Source organism: Hemicordylus capensis, chromosome 6, assembly GCF_027244095.1.
Source record: "Hemicordylus capensis ecotype Gifberg chromosome 6, rHemCap1.1.pri, whole genome shotgun sequence".
Taxonomy (NCBI): domain Eukaryota; kingdom Metazoa; phylum Chordata; class Lepidosauria; order Squamata; family Cordylidae; genus Hemicordylus; species Hemicordylus capensis.
Window position 1 is genome coordinate 117,377,626 of NC_069662.1, and position 22,654 is coordinate 117,400,279.

Here is a 22,654-nt window from a genome sequence, read left to right on the forward strand (position 1 = left end):
CCGCCCTCCTTCGTTCCCGCCCTTCACTGCGCCGCCACCAGAGTCGTTAGCCGCTTCACACCCGTCTGCTGCCGCCGCCGTGCTTCTACGGGGGGAACCGCCGGACCGACCACCCAGGCCACCCTTTTCCAGCACCCACTCGCCTCCTCCCGTCTTTCTTTCCTTCCTTGACGCCCAAGATGCCTCGCGGAGATCGGGAGAGCGACTGGGTGAGTGAGGTAACGGACGGTGTGGCTCAGTAATGGCCGACCTTTTTTCCCCTTTTACTCCTATTGTGCCCCTATCGGGTTTCCTCACAGGCGGGCGGGCCTTTCGCTTCGCGAAGGCAGGATGGAGGAAAGATGGCGGGCGCAGGGAGGGGGCCGGAGGCTGCTCTTCGGTTGCTTGAAAAGCGGCTCTGAACGTGACAGATGGGGCCAGGAAGGAGAAGCCATGAGGCGATTAATGGCGGCGAGAGGGAGACTGACTCGTTCAGGATAGGGTTGGCTTGCTCACCGCTTGCTTCTGAGAGATGGTTTATTAGGGAATATTAAATGCAGAATATGAAAAGAGAGAGGAAACTACGAATACGCCCCCCCCGTGAGTTTTCATCAACAAAAGAACACTTTGAGAGAACACTTTTTTAAAAATACAGCTTTCCCCGTTGGGTCAGTGGTACTGATTTAATGGGGGGTGGGGTGGTAATTACTCCTCCCCCGCTTTTTTTGGCGCGATTATTCTTCATGCCTCTTCGGCATTTTCCGGAAAATAGGCTGGGGGAGGCTTTTGTTATCTTCGGGTTTTCCGGAAATTGTCGAAGCGGCTGCGTTACGGAGACGAGTGGCATTCGGGGTTCTTCCGACCTGTGCCGAAAATGGCCGCCTGGAGTCGGAAACCGCCGAAAGGATCTCGGTTAGATGACGATGCGTGCTTCAGTTATTTCCAAAAGGAACGTATCGTATTTAAATTACTGACTATATAAAACCCGTTTATTCTTCTCACTCTTTTCACCCCGCTTTCTGGAGTGTTCTCACTGAAATGACACTAAACAAAATTTCTATTTCACCGGGGGTGGGGGGAAATCAGTATGAAGACGGCGAGTGGATGTTACTCAATACATGCCTTGTATGCCCGGTGTTATTGTGTCATTTTTGTGGTTTCGTGTATTAAATTAACTCAGAAGCCGTTTTATGAGTCAAGGGGGAATTGTGCGAAGACGGATTTTTTAAGTACGTAGCAGTGAGGGCCGCCATTACGCTCGAGAGGGGGTTGTATTCTCAAACCATGTTACGCAAACCATGCGGCTTCTGGCGGAAGCCGAATCTCGAGCGTTACGCAAACTCGAGTACCGGGGGTTGCGGTGTGAGCGGGTAGATGAGAGGCCCTAACTGCGGCACTCTACGCCGTTAGCGTAGATCCTTGGGGTGACGCAGAGCCCGTTATTTGAAACACTTGGTGGCGCAGTTGGCGAGACTTGCTGCCTTCTACCGACTGAAGACGTTAGAAGGGAGGAAGGTTCTGGAAGGGCCGACGACGGTTGGGAGGGGAAGAGGAAGAGAGGCGGCCGTTAAGTTACTGATGCGGGTTCCGGACCCAAGTCGGGCCCGGGGGGGGCGCGTTATGGAGGTCAGTCGCCTCTCCACGTTGCGTCTAACGAGAATGGGTTGAGCCAGTTCAGGAGGGAGGGAAGTGGCTGGAGAAAGTGTGCGGCCATGAAGCAAGCGAGCTCATTCTAGTGGGGAGGGAAGGGTTCGTGCTTTTCTCCCTTATCTAGTAGCAGCAGGGGGAGCCGTAAAGGGGTGGGGGGAGGAAGACACGCGTGCGCAGGAGGGGAGTAAAATTGCCTTCCTTGGCTTTATGGGAACTAATTCCCTCCCCCTCGGTGTTGCTCGGCGCCATTTTCTCTCCCAGCCCGCTGAGCACCTCGGGTGCTTAGAGTCGTCACATGGCGGAGCCGCCTTTGCTGCGGGAGGCGGGGATTCGGTCTGTCCTTTAAAAGGATTTTTAACTGTTTAAGGAGTGCGCCTGACTAAAACTTGCTCTCCGAAGAGTTCATATTTCTCCCTCTATCCCCCTCCCTTTTAAAAAGAGATTTAAGATCTTTTCCCCTGTTAATATTCGGGACACAAGTTGTCCCTGTGTAGTTATTTATTTATTTATTACATAATAAAGGCCATAAATAATGGATCTGTTCACATCTTATTCTCTTCTATCTACTCTTTAGAAATGGCGCCAATTTTAGCACCCGCCATACTTCAGAGTAATAAATTAGCTTTTTCTACGGATTAAGTCTTACAGTAACTGATAGTAGGACTATCCGGTCCTAAATGAGAATGCTGGCAAAAGTTGTGAAAATGTATTGTGATTTTTATTGGCTGATTTTGTTTTGGTCTGGAATTTTAAAGACTATAATTGCAAGGCTAAAATTCACAAGCAAACTATCTTCAGTAGTATTATGTAATTGCTGTTGTAGAAAATGTGCTAAATCTTGGGATAACTTTTATCTTTCTTCTAAGATACATCAATCTTAGAAGGTAGTCCTATTGACAATGTGAAAGACACCTGAGCTTCTTGGGCAACTGTATTAGGCTTGAGAGCAAGCTGTTATCTTTAGGAATCAGGTTCAGGAAACGTGCATTAGATGCACCTAAACTAGTTTATGCTGGCCTTGGGCCGAAATAAACAATACTACTACACCTAAACTAGTTTGTTTAGAACTAGATAAGTAAGTGGGAATGGCCATTTCTTTTTAAAAGTAGTAACTGGTGGGATATTTTTACTTGCAGAGTGACTATTTCACATTATTTGAATGGGGAGAGGTCTGATCATTCTACTTATACACTCATCTGCTGACAGTGCAGTGCCATTGCACTTCATTGGCAATTCTCTCCCCCCCCCCCCTTTCTAGAGCAGAATGTGGTTATGCTGTATTTCTGGGGGATCTTAAATCCTGCACTTAACCAGAGATACTACTGGGAAGAACTGAGCACTGCCAGTTAAACTTTCTTCACTTAGAAAAGTTATGATGCAGCTTAATACCTCTTAAATAATTATTATTTAAAAGCTTGTGCAGTTCTCAGAAATAAAGTATTTCAAAATGTGGGTGTATTTTCTGATATGTGAGATTGATAGAAGGTGTGAAAAGTTGCTTTTGCGTGTTTTTTGTTTGCTTTGAGCAATATTGTGTAATGGCTGTTGTAGAAAATGTGCTAGATCTTGGGTTAACTACTTGAGCTAAAGCATTGTGACTTTAAGAGGAACTCCTGCTAGATGGTTAAACAATCCCAGGTTCTCTTCTTTCTCTGTGTGTTCTTTGTGAAACCTCTTCAGGCTGTCTTTCAGAGATGTGGAGTTGGAAAATTTCCCATACTCTGTTTTTCTGTGGAAAATTTCCCATCTCTAAGATTTGCAACCTTTAGCACACCTTAAATTTTGCACAATAGCTCTAGTGCAGTTCTGAAAACTCCAGTGATTTAGGGCAGCTGTGTGACCTTGAAGTAGTGCAACTTTGTTGCACAGTGCTCAGGATGTCAGCCAGTTTCTTTCAATATGCAGCTTTGAATTTGTTGTAGATCAAGTGTATAGATGAAGTAACATGCCAAATCAGATCAGTTTATTTGGGGCATCAGGAAAGTGTGCATAGTAAAACTCTAAGAATTTGTAATGCGAAGTTTATGCAAACATGAAAAAATACACTGCATTTCGGGGGGGACGACATTTTTCCAAATCAAAAATTTCTGGAAAACCTGTCTCTGCATTTGCAGGTTAAGCATAAGGCAACTCCTTTGAGATTTCTTCTGTTCTAGCAATGTGAAACTCGATGATTGAGCTGTCAAGGAAGCTTGCAATGCAGTGCTCTGATGGATATATTTTATTTTCAAATAATGGTGTCCCTTCTGGTACTGGGGACACAGTCTAGTACTAGTACCTTTCCCATTACTAAAGTATCCATGTAGGAATAGTTGTAAAGGCTTACTTGGAAACATAAAATTAGGAGAACATAGAAAGATTTTAACTGAAATGTGTGTAGACTGCAACTCTATTGCTGACTTTTAGTAAAGAGAGTAGTCCATGTAGCAGTTTTGGAAAACTACAAGTGCAGAGTTGACTCCATTGTGAAACAGCTTGTTTCATAGATGACAGTATTAAGAAAGAAACATCTGTTTCCAAGAAAAAACGTAATATTTGCAGACTTAGAATGTTGTAAGTTTGTGGATATTATTAAAGTAGTTAATTCATTCTATGAGTGCAGTAGCCTAATCAGAATTCTGGGGTTCAGCACACTCTCCCTCCTTAAAATGAGACTTTCTAGCTCCTGAATTCTATCTTTTTCCTTATGAGGAGAGCTGGTGTTGTGGTAGCAAGCATGACTTGTCCCCATAGCTAAGCAGGGTCTGCCCTGCTTGCATATGAATGGGAGACTTGATGTGTGAGCACTGCAAGATATTCCCCTCAGGGGATGAAGCTGCTCTGGGAAGAGCAGAAGGTTTCAAGTTCCCTCCCTGGCTTCTCCAAGATAGGGCTGAGAGAGATTCCTGCCTGCAATCTTGGAGAAGCCGCTGCCAGTCTGTGAAGACAATACTGAGCTAGATAGACCACTGGTCTGACACAGCATATGGCAGTTTCCTATCTAAAGCACAAAGGCAGAAAGAACAAGCCAGAGCTTTATCTACCTAACTAGGTTATCTGGCAAGGAAAAAGAGAAATAGTAATTAACAGCCACATATTTACTTGGAATTGAAGCCATATTGAATTCATTAGATCTTTCTTCCCTGTAAGTATGCTTAGAACTGCAGCATAAAAGTCACTTGGAGGAAGTTCTGTTCTGCCACAGATGATCAGGCATGTGCCTTTTTCAAACGCTTAAGAGTGCTAATAAGAATTACTGGATAGAATTTTTAAGTGCTGCGGAACTTCAGACAGTTGAGGATCTTTAGCTGTGCCTGAAAGTAGTTTACTGTATAGAATGATCAGCTCCCAACTTGTGTTAACTATTTTATCAGAACATTAACTTGTAGGCTGCACTAGACCCTGAGCACTTAATTAGAAGGGCTTTTTCTCCTTGTTTCTGGAGAAGTTCATAATAATTTTTGTTCTCAACAGGTTTTTCCCCTAGATGTGGAATAGATCACTCATATCTATCTTCCAGTTTAGATAAATATTTGTGCTTCTAGATTCAGTTCTAAATTAATTCTTCCACACCTTTCCTGGTGAACATAACAAATTGAACTTGGAACATATGGTTTTCTGTCCCATCTGTAAAATGTTTGACCCTCATGGAGTACTGTGTACAAAGTGTATTGTATATAATGTGTACTAAGTATATTTTTGGGGATATAAAATCTAGTTTTGTTAAGCGGTGCTAAGTAGGAAACTGTATGTTTATGATTTTTTTTCCTATGTTTTATTTTTAATTAGAGGGAAAAGGAGCAGTTCCGCAAATTATTTATTGGTGGCTTAAGCTTTGAAACAACAGAGGAAAGTTTGAGAAACTACTATGAACAATGGGGAAAACTAACAGATTGTGTGGTAAGTTGTGTACATTCATCTTGCTTGTTTGCTTTTTGTTAAATACATGTTTGAAATGGTTTAAGCAGTCTGATCCTCACGTGGTGAACTATGCTCTGAGGACCAAATCTTATAACACTAGTGACATTGAGAAGAAAGTGTTTCTTAAGTGAATACAATGATGTCAGTGTAAATGTTCCAGAATTTTGGGATGGGAAACAAACTTCCAAAAAAAACCCCCTAAATTGACCATTTCTAACACACCATGTATGGGTTTTAATCACAGCTGTACAAAATCTGGCTACCTGATGTGAAACATTGGTGTGTTTATCAGAAAGAAATAGGTTTGTGTAAAACTCATCAGAATTATCTGGATATCTAAAAACAAGAAGAGTGGTATATCTGAAATGTAAATCATGATAAAAAGAATAATACAAGAGCACATGGCTGATTGTCTTAGCATCCCTATTCTCACAGGGACACAATCTCTCCAGGTAGGGGACTTTCCTTAACCTACCCTACAATACCACAAAGGGCAGTACACCCAGCTGAGCCAGTGCCAGGGCTCTTCTGTGTATTTGGGATAGGAAATATTTAACTGAAAATATTTGCACACAAGAACAACGTTCACTCAATCTCAGCTGGATAGGCATACAACCCATATTGCATTGCATGTGTTTTTAAAAGCTCTCTGTTTCAGAAGTGGTTTGCTGGATGACATGGCCAATGTGGGTGGGGGAGTTCCTCTTGTTTGAGAAATACAAGCCTAAAGTTTTCTTAGCACTATTTTGTGGCTTCCAGCTTAAAATTGTAATGTTGGATATATTTGTGAAATGTAAAAGTATAAATACCTGTATTAATAAACACACACATTCATTGTTCACAGGCTTTTAAAAAACTTCTCCAATTCACAGAAAAGAAATTTTAAAATGTATTTTTCCATATCTCCCAACCCTTGCCTTCACAACTCTAGGCCCTTGCTCCTTCACATCTTTGTGTAATATTTTATTGTAGCACATTGTGTTGTAAATTGTACCATTTGATGCCCCGCTTCTTCTCTAACATTAACTGATTCCTGTGCTTCTGTGATGTGGTGTTTGGTTATAGATGTTTCCTGGTTTTCATTCCCTGACCTCTTTCCACCCCTGTTGTTTAGAGGGTCCCCCACTGTGGGAGTGTCTCCTTGTGAGTGACGGGTTGATCTGGCTTTTACCTTGCAGTCTCTCTTCCTCCCTCATTTGATTAATTAGTGCCCCCCCCATTGGATTTAAAAAAATTAGAGGGAACACTAGGTGGGAGTTTGGGGTAAATAAAAATATGCAGCTTTTAGAATGGGAGAAGCAGTGGCTTCTATATATAGGTGCTGAAAGTGTTAGTGGTGGTGGTAATTTTCTGTCTGCTAGTGAACTGTTATGAGGTGGCTTCACAAACCTGACTTCTGCGGGGGGAGGGTGTAGATACGCTGAAATTGATTGTGTCGCCCAGACCTGCCAATGTTGGCACATTCATCCTGAACTAATAGTTCCAACATCTTTAACCAGCGTCAATTAGTTTTTAAAAAACCTTATACAATAATTGTTTGGTAATTCAGAAAACTCTGTAGTTGAAATATAAAATTTTCCATTTAGGTAATGAGAGACCCTGCAAGCAAACGCTCACGAGGATTTGGTTTTGTAACATTCTCTTCCATGTCTGAAGTTGATGCAGCAATGGCTGCCAGGCCTCATTCAATTGATGGAAGAGTAGTTGAACCCAAAAGAGCTGTAGCAAGAGAGGTAAGCTCTGTTGTGAGATTGGGAAGCTATCTTGTGGGAGATGCCACTCTTTTTTGTGCATTTTTAAAGCAGCCAATACTCATACAAGTTTGAGGAAGCTTAATTGTGAGTGGGTGCAGAATATGTGCTTGTCTTACAAATAATTAGTTAAGAATGTCACAAAAATTAGGAAGCTAAACTTACCTAGTGCACATGTTCTGTAGCCTCACACAGGTGGTGCTGATCCAACAGTGCTTCTGAAGACTCCGATCGAAACCTCCTATGTGCAAGAACACAAATTCTTAAAGTAGCACTAGAAGCACTATTCTAATTCTTAAACTAGAAGCACTATTTGGATCAGAAACATGTTGCTTGACATTCAGTGACTTAATTCCAATCTAGATCGTGCTTCTACAATTTAGTCACACTGCTTCAAATATTTGCGCTCTTGTGCAAGAACACAAGCATTTCATGGCAGCATGGGTAGATCAACACTGCCCAACATGTGGTCTGGTAAGTTTAGATTCCTGATTTTAGGCTGCAGAGCATGTGGGCCATTAAATCTGATGATGTAATCCAAATTCAGAATTGGTATAGTGTGTTACCTAAAAGGTTGAGCTACAATTTAGGAATTCCCTAGTTCAAACCTTGCCTCTGCTATAATTAGGCAAAGTACTTTCAGCCCCAGCCATCTGCAATATAGGGATAATTATAAAGCTTCTCGTAGTTGTGTTAAGGATTACAACATGGTAACTATATGTGTGAAGTTTTTTGAGCATTCTAAAGTGCAATATAAATGTTAAGTATTAATGTTGTGTATTGTTGAGATTGTAAGTAATAGCAAGAATAGAAAATAGACAATTCAAAGAAAGGTCTTCAAATTAATTGATAAAAATATAGCCTGGAGACTTTTTATGTTGGCAGTCTGCTATTTTCTTATCAAACTGCAGCAGTAACAAAGATGAGCACTTTTAATATTTCTGTTAAAACTAACATGTAGAGATATAGGGGTTGTTTTTTTGCCTGACAAGCAGCTAGCCTGACAAGTTCATCAAAATGTTTTTCAAGGAATCTGGAAAGCCTGGGGCTCATGTTACTGTGAAAAAATTGTTCGTTGGTGGAATTAAAGAAGATACTGAGGAGCATCACCTTAGAGACTACTTCTCAGAATATGGAAAAATAGACACAATTGAAATCATTACAGACAGGCAATCTGGTAAAAAGAGGGGCTTTGGATTTGTAACTTTTGATGACCATGATCCCGTGGATAAAATTGTATGTAAGTAAACATTATTAAGCTTTGTTACCATTACATATTTTGTGTGCTTGGGATTGGGGCCTTGTCCTATACACTACTGTATCAGCAAGTAAATGTTTTAGGATGAAGAGTGACCAGACCTGGATAGTAGTTTTGCTGCCATACATTTGCCATGACAATACATTTGCCATACATTGGTCACAGTTGCTTGCAAGACTTGCATCGTGGCTTTGACATGCTCCCTTTGTATAAAGAGAGCATCCCAGTCTACTACTACTCACTTTGTGTTTACCATTCATGGGCTAGTTTGTACTAGTGTGCTTTGACTGAAGCCAGTGTATTTCACAAATAAAAGTGATAGTGAATTCCACCCGACCTTTGCAGTGTCTGACATACTGTGCGAGAGTACACCAGCTTAGTAACACATTTGCACAAACACAAGATTTTGTGAAATATATTACACAAGAGTACACCCACTTGAAATAATGGGCTTGTGTGTAACAGTTGGTGCAAACTGCTCAGTTGGTGCAAGCAGTTTCACTAGGCTGACGTACCCTTGTGCAATATGTTAGCCACTAAGATATTGGTAGCACAATATAGACTGACAAGATACATTAATCATATAATAGCCTTTGTTATGGTTTTCTCTACAATAATGATGAAGTGAAACTGCCATGGACAGCTCATTTGAAGACTGCGTCGTTCACCTTAAATGTGGTCTCTTCACTTTTTTGTTACTGCAGTGCAGAAGTATCATACTATTAATGGTCACAATGCAGAAGTAAGAAAAGCTTTATCTAGACAAGAAATGCAGGAAGTTCAGAGCTCAAGAAGTGGACGAGGAGGTAAGTTATGAATTGCATTATTTACTATTTTAAAATATTTTAGCATATATGTGACTTAAAACTGTTCTAAAACACTTAGGTAACTTTGGCTTTGGAGACTCTCGTGGAGGTGGTGGAAACTTTGGTCCAGGACCGGGAAGTAACTTCCGAGGTGGATCTGGTAAGTTGGATAATCACTATGGTCTGTCCAAATAACATCTTAAACCAACTTACCTTTTTGACCTATAACAATTTAACTCTATAAAATTTGACCACCTTAAGTGGCATAGCAGGGAAATGCTTGACTAACAAGCAGAAACTTGCCAGTTTGAATTCCCACTGGTATGTTTCCCAGACTATGGGAAACAACTATATCTAGCAGCAGCGATATAGGAAGATGCTGAAAGGCATCATCTCATATTGCACGGAGGAGGCAATGGTATGCCTCTCCTGTATTCTACCAAAGACAACCACAGGGCTCTGTGGGAGCCAGGAGTCGAAATCGACTTGATGGCACATTTTACCTTTTATCACAGAAAGTAAGGAGTCCTGGCTGAAAAGATGTTGCTACTTTTCCTCACATGAACATGGCTATGGTTGGTTAACAAAAGTAAAACTTTTTTTTTAGTTGACACTTTAGGTAAACAACAAACTTTCTCTTCAGCAGATGGCTATGGAGGTGGCCGTGGTGGATTTGGCGATGGATACAATGGATATGGTGGAGGACCAGGAGGTTAGTTGCTTACATTATTTTATTTTAGAGGATACTTGTGTGTGCGCATGCACACTTCTACTGTTAGTTGAAACAGTACCACTGTCTGTCTTCCTTCAGAAGCCAATTCTCAATTGGTAGTATTCCTGTAATACAGGGCTGCAAAACTTCAGCCGTTCAACTACTTTTATACTACAACTCCATCATCCCCAGGCATAGTGGCCAGTAGTTAAATTCTGTAGGAGTTGAGGGCCAAAGTTGCGTAGCCCTGCTGTAATAGAATTTTTGATTCTGGATGACCAGGCTGTTCTTTCTGGCCATATTAGTTTTCATGTTTGGTTCTTAAATATTCATAATAAATTTAGTTGTTAAATATGTGTCTGGAATGTTTTAGACAATAAAGATGTTTCGGTAATTTTATTTAGATATATTTTTTGTTTGGAACTAAATCATTCTTTCTGACTTTTATGAATATTCAGACCAGTTAGTTATGACCAAGCACCATTGAAATCAGTAGGACACCTTATGCAGGACTGACTTAATTTCAATGGAACTTGTTCATGAAGTTGATGAAAACTTAGTCTGGATGTTGCCCATTTATTACTGCAAAATTTTTAACTTTTATGAATATCTTGTGTCTAAACAAAATGGCTTGCAGGGTAATAGCATTTCCATAGATCAGGCTTGATTCTGCAGAATAAATGTAAAAACATATCCATCTGATGAGGGCCATTATCTACAGAACTGTGCAACTGTCCTCCCTCCACAAATTGCTCAGAGGTCTGGACTTTGTGTTGTCATACCTCTATACTGCATGATGCATCATCTTTTAAAGTTTAGTGGACACAGTTTGTGATATGACTAGAAGTTTGCTGTTCTCAACCAAAAGCCAGAAATCCACTGGACAAACAGACCTTAAAACTTGAAGTAGCTTCCTGGGTTGCAACCTTAATAGTATCCATCATAAAATCAATTCAGCTCTGACGTGAGCAGTGGATTTTTATTCTTTTTATTATGTCTTATTTTGCAATAGGTGGCAATTTTGGAGGCAGTCCTGGTTATGCAGGAGCAAGAGGAGGATATGGTGGAGGAGGACCTGGATATGGCAACCAGGGTGGGGGCTATGGAGGTGGTTATGACAACTATGGAGGAGGTAATACTTAAACTCTAAAATTAAGTCTTGGTCTAGACATTTGTTTGAAATGGAAACGGTTTAAGAATTTGCTTTTCCTTTAAAGTATCTGATCATCACAATTTTAAAAAAAAGTTTGTCACAATGATTTAAAAGCTGCTTTAGTACCACTTCAGCAGAATGGCTGAAATTACTGTAGCTTGTGTGATGGTCCACAAGACTAATTTTATGTTCGCTACTTCTTAGCACATACACACTGTAGTACTTATTTTTTGGAATTTCATCATGTGTTTTTCCAACATGTATAAGAGTGCAGAAAGAAAGTGCACACCGTGTATAGGGAAAAAGTTACATTAAGCAGACCTCATTCTTCTAACCATTGGTGAAATAGGTTGGCTGAGATTAGGACATTAAGTGACTTGTTTTTTGTGCAGGAATTTAAATATACATTTTTGTACATACACAACTAGCGTTGGGCATAGTGCTATACTGGACAGTTGCACATGAACTCTTTTTATTAATTCAGGCAATTACGGAGGTGGGAATTACAATGATTTTGGAAACTACAACCAACAGCCCTCAAACTATGGTCCAATGAAGAGTGGAAATTTTGGTGGAAGCAGGAACATGGGGGGACCATATGGTGGAGGTAAGATATAGACTCTTAGGTAGAAACTTCCATCTGAAATGTAGGTTTGATGTGAAGAAACTTAAGAGCATGTACCTAGTTAACTACCCCTCAAAATTGATAAGTGGGGAAGGACAGGGACTTAAATCACTGCTGTCCCCCACATATTGACTCCCAAAATGAAGAGTCTAGCCTGGTCTCATGGCCTCATCACTTGCTGTACCCACAACAACAGCCTTGCAGATAAATGAGATGAGAATAGGCTGGAGAGAACCTTTCCCATGTATCCCTTACCCACTTGCCCATCATTAAGGATATTGAAGCCAGTGGTGATGCCACACCTGTTTTTCCAAACCTGGCTATGTTTTGTTATGCTAAGCTAATCACAGCCTTCAAGTTTTGAGAAGTACAGTCGTCCCTCGCCAACTGCGAGTGTTCCGTTTCCAGAAAACATTGCGGTTGACAAATTTGCAGTAGACAAGCCACTGAAACAATGGCAAACGGGGTTAGGGAAATTGTGGTCGCAGAAAGACCGAAAATAAGGGTGGTAAAAAAATATAGAATTGCCCCTGGGCCCCCGGAAATTCTCCCCAAACATGCCAATTTTTTTAAAAAACCAAAACACTAAACCACAGGTGCTCAGGTCACGGGTTGGCAGAGGCGGTCAACATTTCCCAGTCGTGGATACTTGTTCCAGCCAGAGCTTACACTTGAGCCTTCCTGAACCTGGTCCTCTGCTCCCTACAAAACAGATTTCTCCCCTCCTTCCCCAAAACCTGGAACTGCCTTCATAAGGGGGACATTGCCCCTTCAGACCAGTGTTGTCTCATTTTTTTCATCTGTGTGAGGAATGGGTTTTGTTCTGGGCAGCAGTGTCAAGTTGGTATGTGCGCACGTGCATTCAGAGTGGGGCCTTCCTGATTCAACTTGAGTGGGATCTAAAATGTAAGTGAGTGGGCAGAATATTTTGTGTGTGTGGGCCCATGCACACACCTTAGAAGGAACATTGCTTCAGACCAATAGAATAATCCTGTTGGTCATGGCTGGGCCACTCATTATTTGAAGTACTAGACTGGCTTGCACTCAAGTAAAATATTTCCATTGAAATGAATGGCAGACTTTCATAAAACTAAAGAGATATTACAGTGGAGGTTAAACCTTTTCCTTGTCCTTGACTCAAGCTATTAAGAAATCTGTTCCTATTTGCATAGTCTCTTACTGTTTGTTGTTAAATCTGAATATTGAGAATGGCTTTTTAATATATAGATCACAGCAGGGGTGTAGCAAGGTTGGAGGGGGCCCAGAGACAAGATTTTAAAATGGGCCCCTCACTGATATACACACACAAACACACTTCACAATATATAGTGTACTCACATCCCCATTATGAATACGGTGAATATCCAGTTCACATTGAATCTAGTTTTTTTACTCTCTGCTCCTGCCGATCTCGAAGAGACAACATAATTCATAGGGGGTGCAACATGGGCGGGTGGGGAATCATGTGATGTGCCTCTGGGGGTCCCCTCGAGGCAGTGGGGCCCCAAGACGACTGCCTCCCCTTGCCTAATGGTAGTTACGCCCCTGGATCACAGCCATTTAAGAAGGGCATATAACTATCTCCCTGTGTTATAGTTTACCACAAACAGTTTGGAGACGAGAGTGGGCTTTAAGCACTGTGATGTCTGTAGTACTTATATATTTGATATGACCTTGAATAGTGGAACATGATTCCACTATTACACAAGTTAGCAATTATGGTGTTCTCACCAGCGATTTGTAGGGACAAGGCAGATTAGATTTAGGTTAAAATATGGGTTTTCTAATGCTATGTTTTCCATTTTCACAAAATAGGAAACTATGGTCCTGGAGGAAGTGGTGGAAGTGGGGGATATGGAGGGAGGAGTCGTTATTGATCTTCTGTAAGCTTTTCATGGGTGAGTGTACCTTTTTTTAAATGCTAAAGTGGCAGTATTTCTTGATTTTTAGCTGCAGGGGTAAAAGCTTTTTAGGATCATATTATCTTTCCTTTAAAAAAAATTGGTTAGATGGATAACTTCATAACCTATTTTTTTACTCTTTACTTCTGTTGAAACAGGCTTCACTGTATAAATAGGAGAGGATGAGCCCAGAGGTAACAGAACAGCTTCAGGTTTTCGAAATAACATTGTTAAGGAAACACTTATCTCAGTCATGCATAAATATGCAGTGATATGGCAGAAGACACCAGAGCAGATGCAGAGAGCCATTTTGTGAATGGATTGGATTATTTAATAACATACCTTACTGTGGAGGAAGGATTGTAAAAATGCCTTTGAGACAGTTTCTTAGCTTTTTAATTGTTGTTTCTTTCTAGTGGTCTTTGTAAGAGTGTAGAAGCATTCCTTTGATAATGTTAAATTTGTAAGTTTCAGGTGACATGTGAAACCTTTTTTAAAAAATTTTCTCAAAGTTTTGAAAAGCTACTAGCCAGGATCATGGTGTAATAAGACATAACGTTTTCCTTTTAAAAATTTAAGTGCGTGTGTAGAGTTAAGAAGCTGTTGTACATTTATGATTTAATAAAATAATTCTAAAGGAAATGTTGTGTAATTATAGATTTATTTAAAATATGTTGTGAACTAAGGCAAGGAGTGGGTAGTAGAAGGTCCCACAAATACTACAAAGTTGTTGTTGTTCATGTAAAATGCTGGTCAGATAATGTTTTCTGTAAATCACCAGGTTTAAAATACCTAGATAACTTAAGGGATATCTCTGCGAGGAGAAACACCTTTTTAGATCTTTTAGATGCTGCTTCTTCAATGGCAAGGAAAGGAAATATCCCCAGCGAGGTACTCTTCCAGGGACACAGGTCTAGTGCAAGAGAACTCTTGAGAACGGCACTAAGTACAGCCAGTCTTAAAAAGCTGTGCTGTACTTCTGCAAAACTTTAACTACAGTAGTTTTATAAGGATGCCAACGAAAGCTGAGGGTGTAGAGCAAAATAGTTCTAAGCTTCAGTTAAACTTCTTTAGGTAAGATCTTATTTACTTTTCCTTTCTTAATATTCCAAAAAACAAGAAACTAATACTATATGACAGTGTACTGTTTGAGTATAGTGGTTATATTATCTAGTTTAACATAGCAATGAACAAGCGTTAACAATCTTATATTGAAAATTAAAAATTGTTTTTATTTGTTTTGTGATGGGGTTGGGTTTTGTTTTGTTTTTTTGCTATTATATTTTGATTTAATATATTTTAATTTCAGCTACTTAACCTATCTTTTCCCTTACTGGAATCTAGCTTTATGCATCATGGACAAGCAATAGACCTGCTGAGCAAATGAACCAGCGAGTGTCCATTATTGCTTTGCAAGGGTTGCATCCCTGCTCTGGTTAGTTAAAATGGTATGTGGCAGTTCACTTACACGATCAATTTCATGTTTTGACCCTTCAGTTTTAACTCTCTTGAAAGCCATTCAGTGTTACTGAAATCTTTAAAACTTATATCTAAATATATGTCTTGTAGAGAGGTGCAAACAGGAATAATTTTCTTGATTGGTTTCTAGCACACATTCTTGTTAGTAGTTTGTGGGAGTTGTATATAAAAAGATACTTAAGTAAAACTTCAGGTAGAATTTAAATGACTTGCTAACTGAAACTAGCTAGGATGCAAGTGAAGTTTGTCTTGTAGAGTTATGCTTGTCAGGTTCCTCTACCATTACCTAATGCTTTGTTATTGTAATCTCTGCAATATAGTTGACGTCTAATGTTAATGCAGAGTATTATACTATTTGGTATGAATTATGGGAACAATGGTAGATTCAATGGCAGCTTTTTTGGCCCTAATGTTTACCTTTAAAATTTTCATTGTACCAAGCAATCTTGACACTGAAAAACCTGGATTTGTCTCATCTGCGGCTTGCTACACTGGTGAAATTTTCCTATAAGTGAAATGAAGAGACACAAATGATAAACCTCTTCAGATACTTTCTTTTTCTTTGGCAGGAAGGTGCCAGGCTGCAGGTAACTAATGAAGAATTGGTCAACCACAGAAAACTGCAAGAAATAAGATATTTCTGTTGTCATCACAAAATAGTTGTTTGCTGGTTTTATTAAAAACCTTTTAAATTTACTACAGAATATTAGCGCAGCCTCTTGTAATGCTTTTTAATATATATATATATACACATATAGTAACTACTGTTTTTAGAATTCAATCTGGATAGAAAATAAAAACTAATGTTAAGGCAGTAACCACTGTCATATTTTTATAAGTGATATAATAAACTTTTATACAAAAATAGTCTTAGTCTGATTGCTAACATTTTAAAATTCCATACAGAGTTTAAAATATAAATAACAATTTTTCATGGTGTAGCTTGTGTTGTGAGGTAGGTAGGAACTTTGGGGTATGTTGTGTGATATACATTTATATCTAGCTGAAAGCACTGCTATGCTGAAGGAGACAGCCTGTAACCTGCTAATACACATGTGAATGGTGAAAAAATACCTATACTTTACCAGTAATGTACAGCACCTGATGCACTTGTGCATGTGGCCTTGACATACTGATAACAGTGTGGGAGAAAAGCCTTGTGATTCTTGTTGCAACATTTCCAGATCAAGATAGTTATTGGTACTTTTCAGCAATAACACAATCTTTATACAGTCATTCTTTGCCAACCACAGTTTTACCAACTGCGGTTTTGAGTATATGGGAATGGAAAATTGTGACAGGCCAACCAGAGTACCAGCGGTTGGTAAGGTTTTTTTAGCGATTTTGAGCGGGTTTCAGCTATTTTGGTGGGTTCAGAGGTTCGATCTGCTCATTCCTCTTGGTGATCCTTGCTGTCCCTTGCCCATTTAAAATGCCTTTGTGATTTGGGGGGTTCAAAAAATTCCAGAGGTTTGATCTCATTCTTCTTGGCGATATTACATGATTATTTGTTTACATATATTTTTTAGGCAATTTTTCTTCTATTTCTCTTTTTTGTTTTTAGGTCTTTTTGTGGTCATTGTTCCCCATATCTCGTTTCCTATAGACTTTAATGCCTTGCCATCCGTGAGGTTTTGCGAGGGATGACTGAACAATAAATAGTCCATATCTGAGCTGAAGAGAATGTGGGTTGTACACAACTGGCTTTAGCATTTCTGGAAAGATTATTCAGAAGAATAAGCTTTATTTCTGTTCATGGTTCCACGTATTCACAAGTGTCTAATTGACACCCAATTTCATTATCCGTCTGTATGAAAGGGTTAAAACCCAGGTATCCGCATTTCCTAGAGGGCAGGAAGTCGCTTCTGGCCACCATTTTGTAAGGAGGGGCCATTTTGTTGCTCATTTCTTTGCCTCCACACCCTTTTCACATTTTGTGGGGTTTTACTAGGCACACTTTCATGGGTGAGGAACAGAACCCCCATAAGTAACAAGGTATATCTGTACTATTTAGTGACCATATTCTTCATTTCTGTCTTAAAGAACAGACATTAACTTGTACTTAAAGTTAAACCTTAAGAAACCATTAATATGAACATGGCTTGAAATAAGCCAATTAACTATCTATTCACTTTTATTATATTGATTTTGGAGCATGCATACTTGTTCTATTCAAGTATGTTCAATGTAGTTTCATATTCATAGGAACAAGTTTTTTCATAAAGAATGGATGCTCCCACCTGCCAATCAGAAGCAGACTTGTCATGCCCTAGGGGAAGAACTACCCCTTTTGTTCTCCAGTTTTTGACCTGTCTTGCTTGTAGCAGGAGCCTTTCCATCTAGCTTAGTACCTATCTATATATTTAATTCTCTTAGCTGGCATGCGTGTCCTCCTGGATTTGGCGGTGGAATTCTCGTGACACATTGGGAGAGTTCTGGCCTTGGGCGAGACTTGAAGGGAAAGAAAAAATTGAGGTGGCGGCAGTGGGCTGCAAAACAGCCAGAGATGGTGGTGGTAGGACAGCCAGGCCATCCTGGGTGAGGAGGAGGAGGCGGTGCTGGTGGCAAGATGGCCTCGCCTGGCCAGGCTGTCTGGGGAGAGGAGACGGCAGTGGCCTGGGCTAGGCACTGGGAGACGGCAGTGGCAGGACAGCCTGGCCCATCCCCAGTGAGGAGGTGGCGGCAGCAGCCTCCACCTCGCCTGGCTACTGGGAGGCATTGGTGGTGGAATGGCCAGGCCATCCGGGGAAAGGAGGCATCAGAGGTCTCGGCAGGGCGTTGGAAGGCCCCAGTGGCAGCCGCCGCTGGAAGCAGGAGGCAGTGACGTGACGGTCAGGGGAGTGGAGGAGGAGAGCCGGCGAGGGGGCGGGGAAGCGAGTGGGGCAGCCTGTGGTGAGTAGGAGGGAGGGGGCAAGAGAGTGGGACAGAATGGGGGTGGGGGGACAGCTGGCCCCAAAGAGCGCACAGATGCTCTGCGGGTCGGCTAGTAAGCTTGTATTTCGAGCCTTGTTGCCCCCCTCCCCTTTTTGACACAAACATGAGTTGGGGAAATATGGAGATGGCGTTTTCAGCTGCTCAACTCTGAACTGGATGTGCTGCAGCCCACAGAACAGCACCAACATGGTTGCACAGCAGTGAGAGGGTGACTCCTCTCTGAGGACTCTGCTGCCACTTCAATTTGTAGGCAGAATGGATGCAAGCAGTGGCAGCTGCCACTGATCCCACTGCTGATCAGCAGTGGCCCATTTCCTCTGTAAAGCCTTGGAGCAAGCCAAAGCATGTTAAGATGGATGTGAATTCTGGCCAGGGAGAAACACTGGCACTGATAAGTGAGGGCTCAGGCCTATTCAACTCAACCTCCATTTGGCCCACGCTGCCTCAGGGCTCCTGGGGGGTGCCTCTGCCTTCTGTGCTCAGAGCTGCCTCTGGCCCATAGCCTCCCAACAATGGTGTGAGTCTGGGCAGCTCCTATAGTTTCTGTGGCTGTCACGGTGCAGGAACTAGGCAAGTGGGTTGGGGGGAGATCCCAGAATATATTGAAGCTCACCCTCTGGCACTTGTTAGGGAGGAGAGGCAAGCAGCAGGCCCCTAAACGTCCCACCTGTTCTCCAGGTAGATGGCAGCCTCCCTCAGTTGCCCCTTCTGCCATCAGAAACACTACACTTAAGGGTTGCTCTGAAATTAAAAGAACACGCCCTAGCTAATTCTTCAGTGGGTCAGAACATGGCCCCTCCTCACATTAGGAGTAGACAAGAAATGTGTTTGCCATAGACAAACTTTATTTTTGCATGTGCATCCATCTTCTCTGATTCCTCAAGATTCACCCAAGTTAAGGACTTAACAAGTTGAGGGAAGCCATGGCCCTCATGCTTGACTCTTCAGTGGATGCTACTCAGTTGTCTGTCAGAGCCCTAGCATCTGATGTTTGGTGTGCTGATCTGGATGCTTTGGCTGAAGAACTAGAGGGTAGACCAAAAGTCTTGCCTTGATTTAGCCAACTAACCTTAAGGGGGATGATGACTATTTGCTGAAGTTCTTGAGCCAGTCAAGATGAAGGACAAAAAGAAGGCCCTACCCTCATTCTCCGAGGACTACATTCCAAGCAAACCGTCCACATCTCGGTTCAAAGGCCTTAAGGCTTCCTTTTGCCAGGCCAAGCAAGACCAATTTGCCCAGTCTAAAAATTGATTCTCATTTTGGGACAATAATACCCAGCCTGCCCACGCCAGCTAAATGGAGTTCAGATGCAATAACAATCAATTACTCAGCCCCACGATAGGAGGGTGTCTTCAGGACTTTGCTCCTCCCTGAACATCCACGGACATTTAGATCCAGCAAACTACCTCACAGGGCTCCTCCCTGGATTTCCTCTCCCAACCCCTGTACAAGTTCTACCCTCAATCAAATCAAGGAAGGATAAACATAATGTTACAGGCCATTCATCTTTTACAGATCTAAACCATCAAACTGTTACCTCCCTTGGAAGATCACTGGGGGTGTATTTGATTCTGCTCATCACATTGAAGAAGAAATGGGGGAATGGAGAAGCCATATTGGACCTGAAGTTCATGAAGTTTGCTTGAGAGAAAAGGAGACCAGTGTTTCCTTGATAAGGCGTGCGCTTACACACTTGGATGTTCTTTCAGTCAGTTTTGGATCCTGCTCAGGTTGAATCAGGAAAGCCCCACTCTGAATTCACATGTGCACACACTGCCTTGATACTGCTGCCCAGAACAAAACTCATTCTGCACAGATAAAAAAAATAAGAACACTGATGGAGACACTTCATTTTATCCTGATGATGATCCAGAAGGGGGATCTTCTCACTTCAATAGATCTGATGGGGATCTACCTGCAGGTCCCCAATCACACCCAGGACAAAAGATACCTCCAGTTTGCCTTCAATGGGCTCCACCTTCAGTACCAAGCCCTTCCCTTCAGTCTCTCGACTGCCCCACAAGTATTCACCAACTTCTGGCACACTTGAACCAGAGGGTTTAACCTCCATAGCTGAACAATATCCTGATCAGGTCTCCACCCAGAAAAGCCTCAGGAATGTCTAGGATACTCTCATTTGTTTTCAAGAGCATGGGTTTATAGTGAATTACCAAAAGAGTTCCCTAGACCCATAGTCTAGCATTTTTCACCTTGGGGCCTATATCAGTACCACCAGGGGAGAGGTTTCCCTCTGCCCCCAGACGCAGGCAGGAGAGAATGAGGATTTGTCGGACCCTTCAGTGCCATCCAAGGGCAAGCTTCCTCTTGCTCAGTCAGCTACAGGGAGCTGTAATATCCACCATAGGTCTGGCTCCCTGGGTGAGGTTCTACTCTCGCAATCTGCAATGGGCATTCCTCCCATGGGAGGACGAAATTAATTTCCTCTTTCACGTGCTGGATGTTCCCAGTCACAATGAAAGGAGTCTATTTCCTTCCGGTAATGTAGGTTCAAGTAACGATGGATGGCCAGCCTGATGGGGGTGGGGTGCCCACTGCCTGCACCTCATGGCATAGGGAACCTGGTCAGCAGCCAAAAAGCACCACAGCATAAATTGGCTAGACTGAAGGGCAATTTGGCTCCCTCTTCAGGAGTTCCTCCCCCAGGTCAGGCCAATGCCACCACAAAGGCCCAGGTAACTAGACGGAGGCACAAAGTCGTCCTTGATGCAGGAGGTGATCTTTCTCCTAACATAGGCAGAAGCCAACCTGGCCACTGTCGGCAGATCACATAAAAGGGGCATTGAACACAGTGGCGGACTGGATAAGCCATTCGCAGATTGATCAGGAAGAGTGGTCCCTGAGCTCCCAAGCATTCCATCAGATAGTTGTGAGATTTGGAAATCCTCTCATTGATTGCTGCCTCTACAACAAATGCCAAACTACCACGCTTCATGTCCAGGTACTGTACTCGGGGAGCAGAGGATGTAGACGCTCTCAACTTCTTGGCCAGGCAGTCTGGTGTATGGCTTTCCTGTGGCCATCATCCATCAAAATATCTGCAGGGTTTGGGCTCCATACAGTTCTCATTGTAGCAGCACCGCCACTGAACATGGTTCTTGGACCTGGCAGAGCTCTCATTGGAGAAAAGTCTGGAATTGGACCCTCGACTTCTCAGCCAGGGCCCAGAGTTCCATCTGGAGCTGGGTTGGATGACTCTTTATGCCTGGAGGTTGAGCAGAGCTCTTTGATGGCCACTCAGGATGCTCTAGACATCATTATGGCCTCTCTCAAACCCTCCACTAAAAGGATTTATCAGGCTACCTGGAAGGCCTTTGTTGGGTGGTGCAAGACATTCTCTCCCCATGCTGCTTCTGTTCCTCATATATTGGTCTTTTTGCAGAAGGGTTTAGAGAAAGGGCTCTGCCCCAATACCCTGAAGTGTCAGGTAGCAGCCATTGCATCTACTCCAGAGCTTGCCACTCATCCCCATGTGGAGTGTTTTCTTAGGGCCACCTCTAATCTCAATCTTCCTATGGTCCACAGGTTTCCCACTTGGATCTTAAGGTCCTCACAATGCTAAGGCTCCTTTTGAACTGCTCAGATAAATTTCCCTAAGATTTCTTTCCTACGAGGTCCTGTTTCTTTTCACCATCACCTCTGCACACGGGGTGACTGAGATGAGGGCTATTTCAGTGCACAAGGAGCTTTGCTTAGTCTTCCCAGATTCTGTAAGGATAGACCCTATCTTTTTCCCCAAGGTAAACTCGCCTTTTCACAGATTGCAGGAGCTCGTGTTGCCCTCTTTCTGTCCTCTTCCCCCAGGTAGAAGGCATTGCACAGCACACTTTGGACACGCATAGGGTGATCCACGTTAATTTGAAACACACTGAGACTTCTAGATGCTCTGAATCCCTTTTTGTGTTCCGAGATTGTTCTCTGCAGCAGAGTGTCCAATTCCACCTTAGCCAGGTGGATTTGCCAATGCATTAATCTGGCCTACTCCTCCAAAGGGGGTGATGGCCCATTCTAACAGGAATGCTGCAACCTCAGCAGCCCTATCTACTCTGGCCCCTCTGTATGACATCTGTAGAGTGGCTACCTGGTCTTCTGTGTCCACCTTCATAAGGCGCTATATGATCCAGACCTTGGCATCTGAGGAGGCTTCATTTGGATGAAGGGTTTTGCAACAGGTAGTGCCTATCTGAGGACCAGCCTCTTCATTCCACTGAGAAAGGGTCAGGGGCTTTGGCAGGTCCCAGCACAGGATACACTCACTCCCCCACTGAGAGAATGATGCATTGGCACTTACTTGAAAGGTCTTTCTCCTCAGTGGTAGGGAGTGTATCCTCCCCTCCCTCATATCTGTTCCTCTTCCTTCCCAATACGGTCCAATCAGGCAGTTTCTTTTCTAGGTGGTCCATCTCCCTATGTCATTGTAATAGTGATAAGTCATATCCCTTCTGAGGTGGTGGTGGGGTGTCCCTTCCCTTGGGCTGTTGTTGT

The 22,654-nt window shown here is 42.4% G+C and overlaps 1 protein-coding gene across 9 annotated transcripts; it reads left to right on the forward strand.

Moving 5' to 3' along the window:
• Positions 1–48: 48 nt before the first annotated feature.
• Positions 49–16,081, forward strand: HNRNPA2B1 (heterogeneous nuclear ribonucleoprotein A2/B1). Of its 9 annotated transcripts, XR_008310200.1 has the most exons (12): positions 1,455–1,605; positions 5,398–5,508; positions 7,116–7,262; positions 8,310–8,520; positions 9,243–9,344; positions 9,424–9,504; positions 9,952–10,056; positions 11,069–11,188; positions 11,694–11,816; positions 13,650–13,732; positions 15,080–15,183; positions 15,784–16,081. XR_008310200.1 is itself a non-coding variant. In XM_053263847.1 (11 exons), the coding sequence occupies exons 1-10, from the start codon at positions 180–182 to the stop codon at positions 13,709–13,711; spliced, it is 1,101 nt and encodes a 366-aa protein (XP_053119822.1). In that variant the 5' UTR covers positions 49–179; the 3' UTR covers positions 13,712–13,732; positions 13,894–14,377. The 9 variants fall into 9 exon arrangements, 8 of the variants coding, with proteins under 8 accessions (XP_053119822.1, XP_053119828.1, XP_053119823.1 ...); XM_053263847.1 differs by lacking the exons at positions 1,455–1,605; positions 15,080–15,183; positions 15,784–16,081 and adding exons at positions 49–218; positions 13,894–14,377; XM_053263853.1 differs by lacking the exons at positions 1,455–1,605; positions 15,080–15,183; positions 15,784–16,081 and adding exons at positions 49–218; positions 13,894–14,377 and having other exon boundaries at positions 9,991–10,056.
• Positions 16,082–22,654: the final 6,573 nt, after the last annotated feature.

Excerpts from the sequence above, each read along its gene's own strand:
- HNRNPA2B1 (XM_053263846.1), top strand. The coding sequence starts at position 1,558 with ATGCGGGTTCCGGACCCAAGTCGGGCCCGGGGGGGGCGCGTTATGGAG. Across the intron at positions 5,509-7,115 it reads GAAAACTAACAGATTGTGTG|GTAATGAGAGACCCTGCAAG; the intron begins GTAAGTTGTGTA and ends TTTTCCATTTAG. Across the intron at positions 9,505-9,951 it reads TAACTTCCGAGGTGGATCTG|TTGACACTTTAGGTAAACAA; the intron begins GTAAGTTGGATA and ends CTTTTTTTTTAG.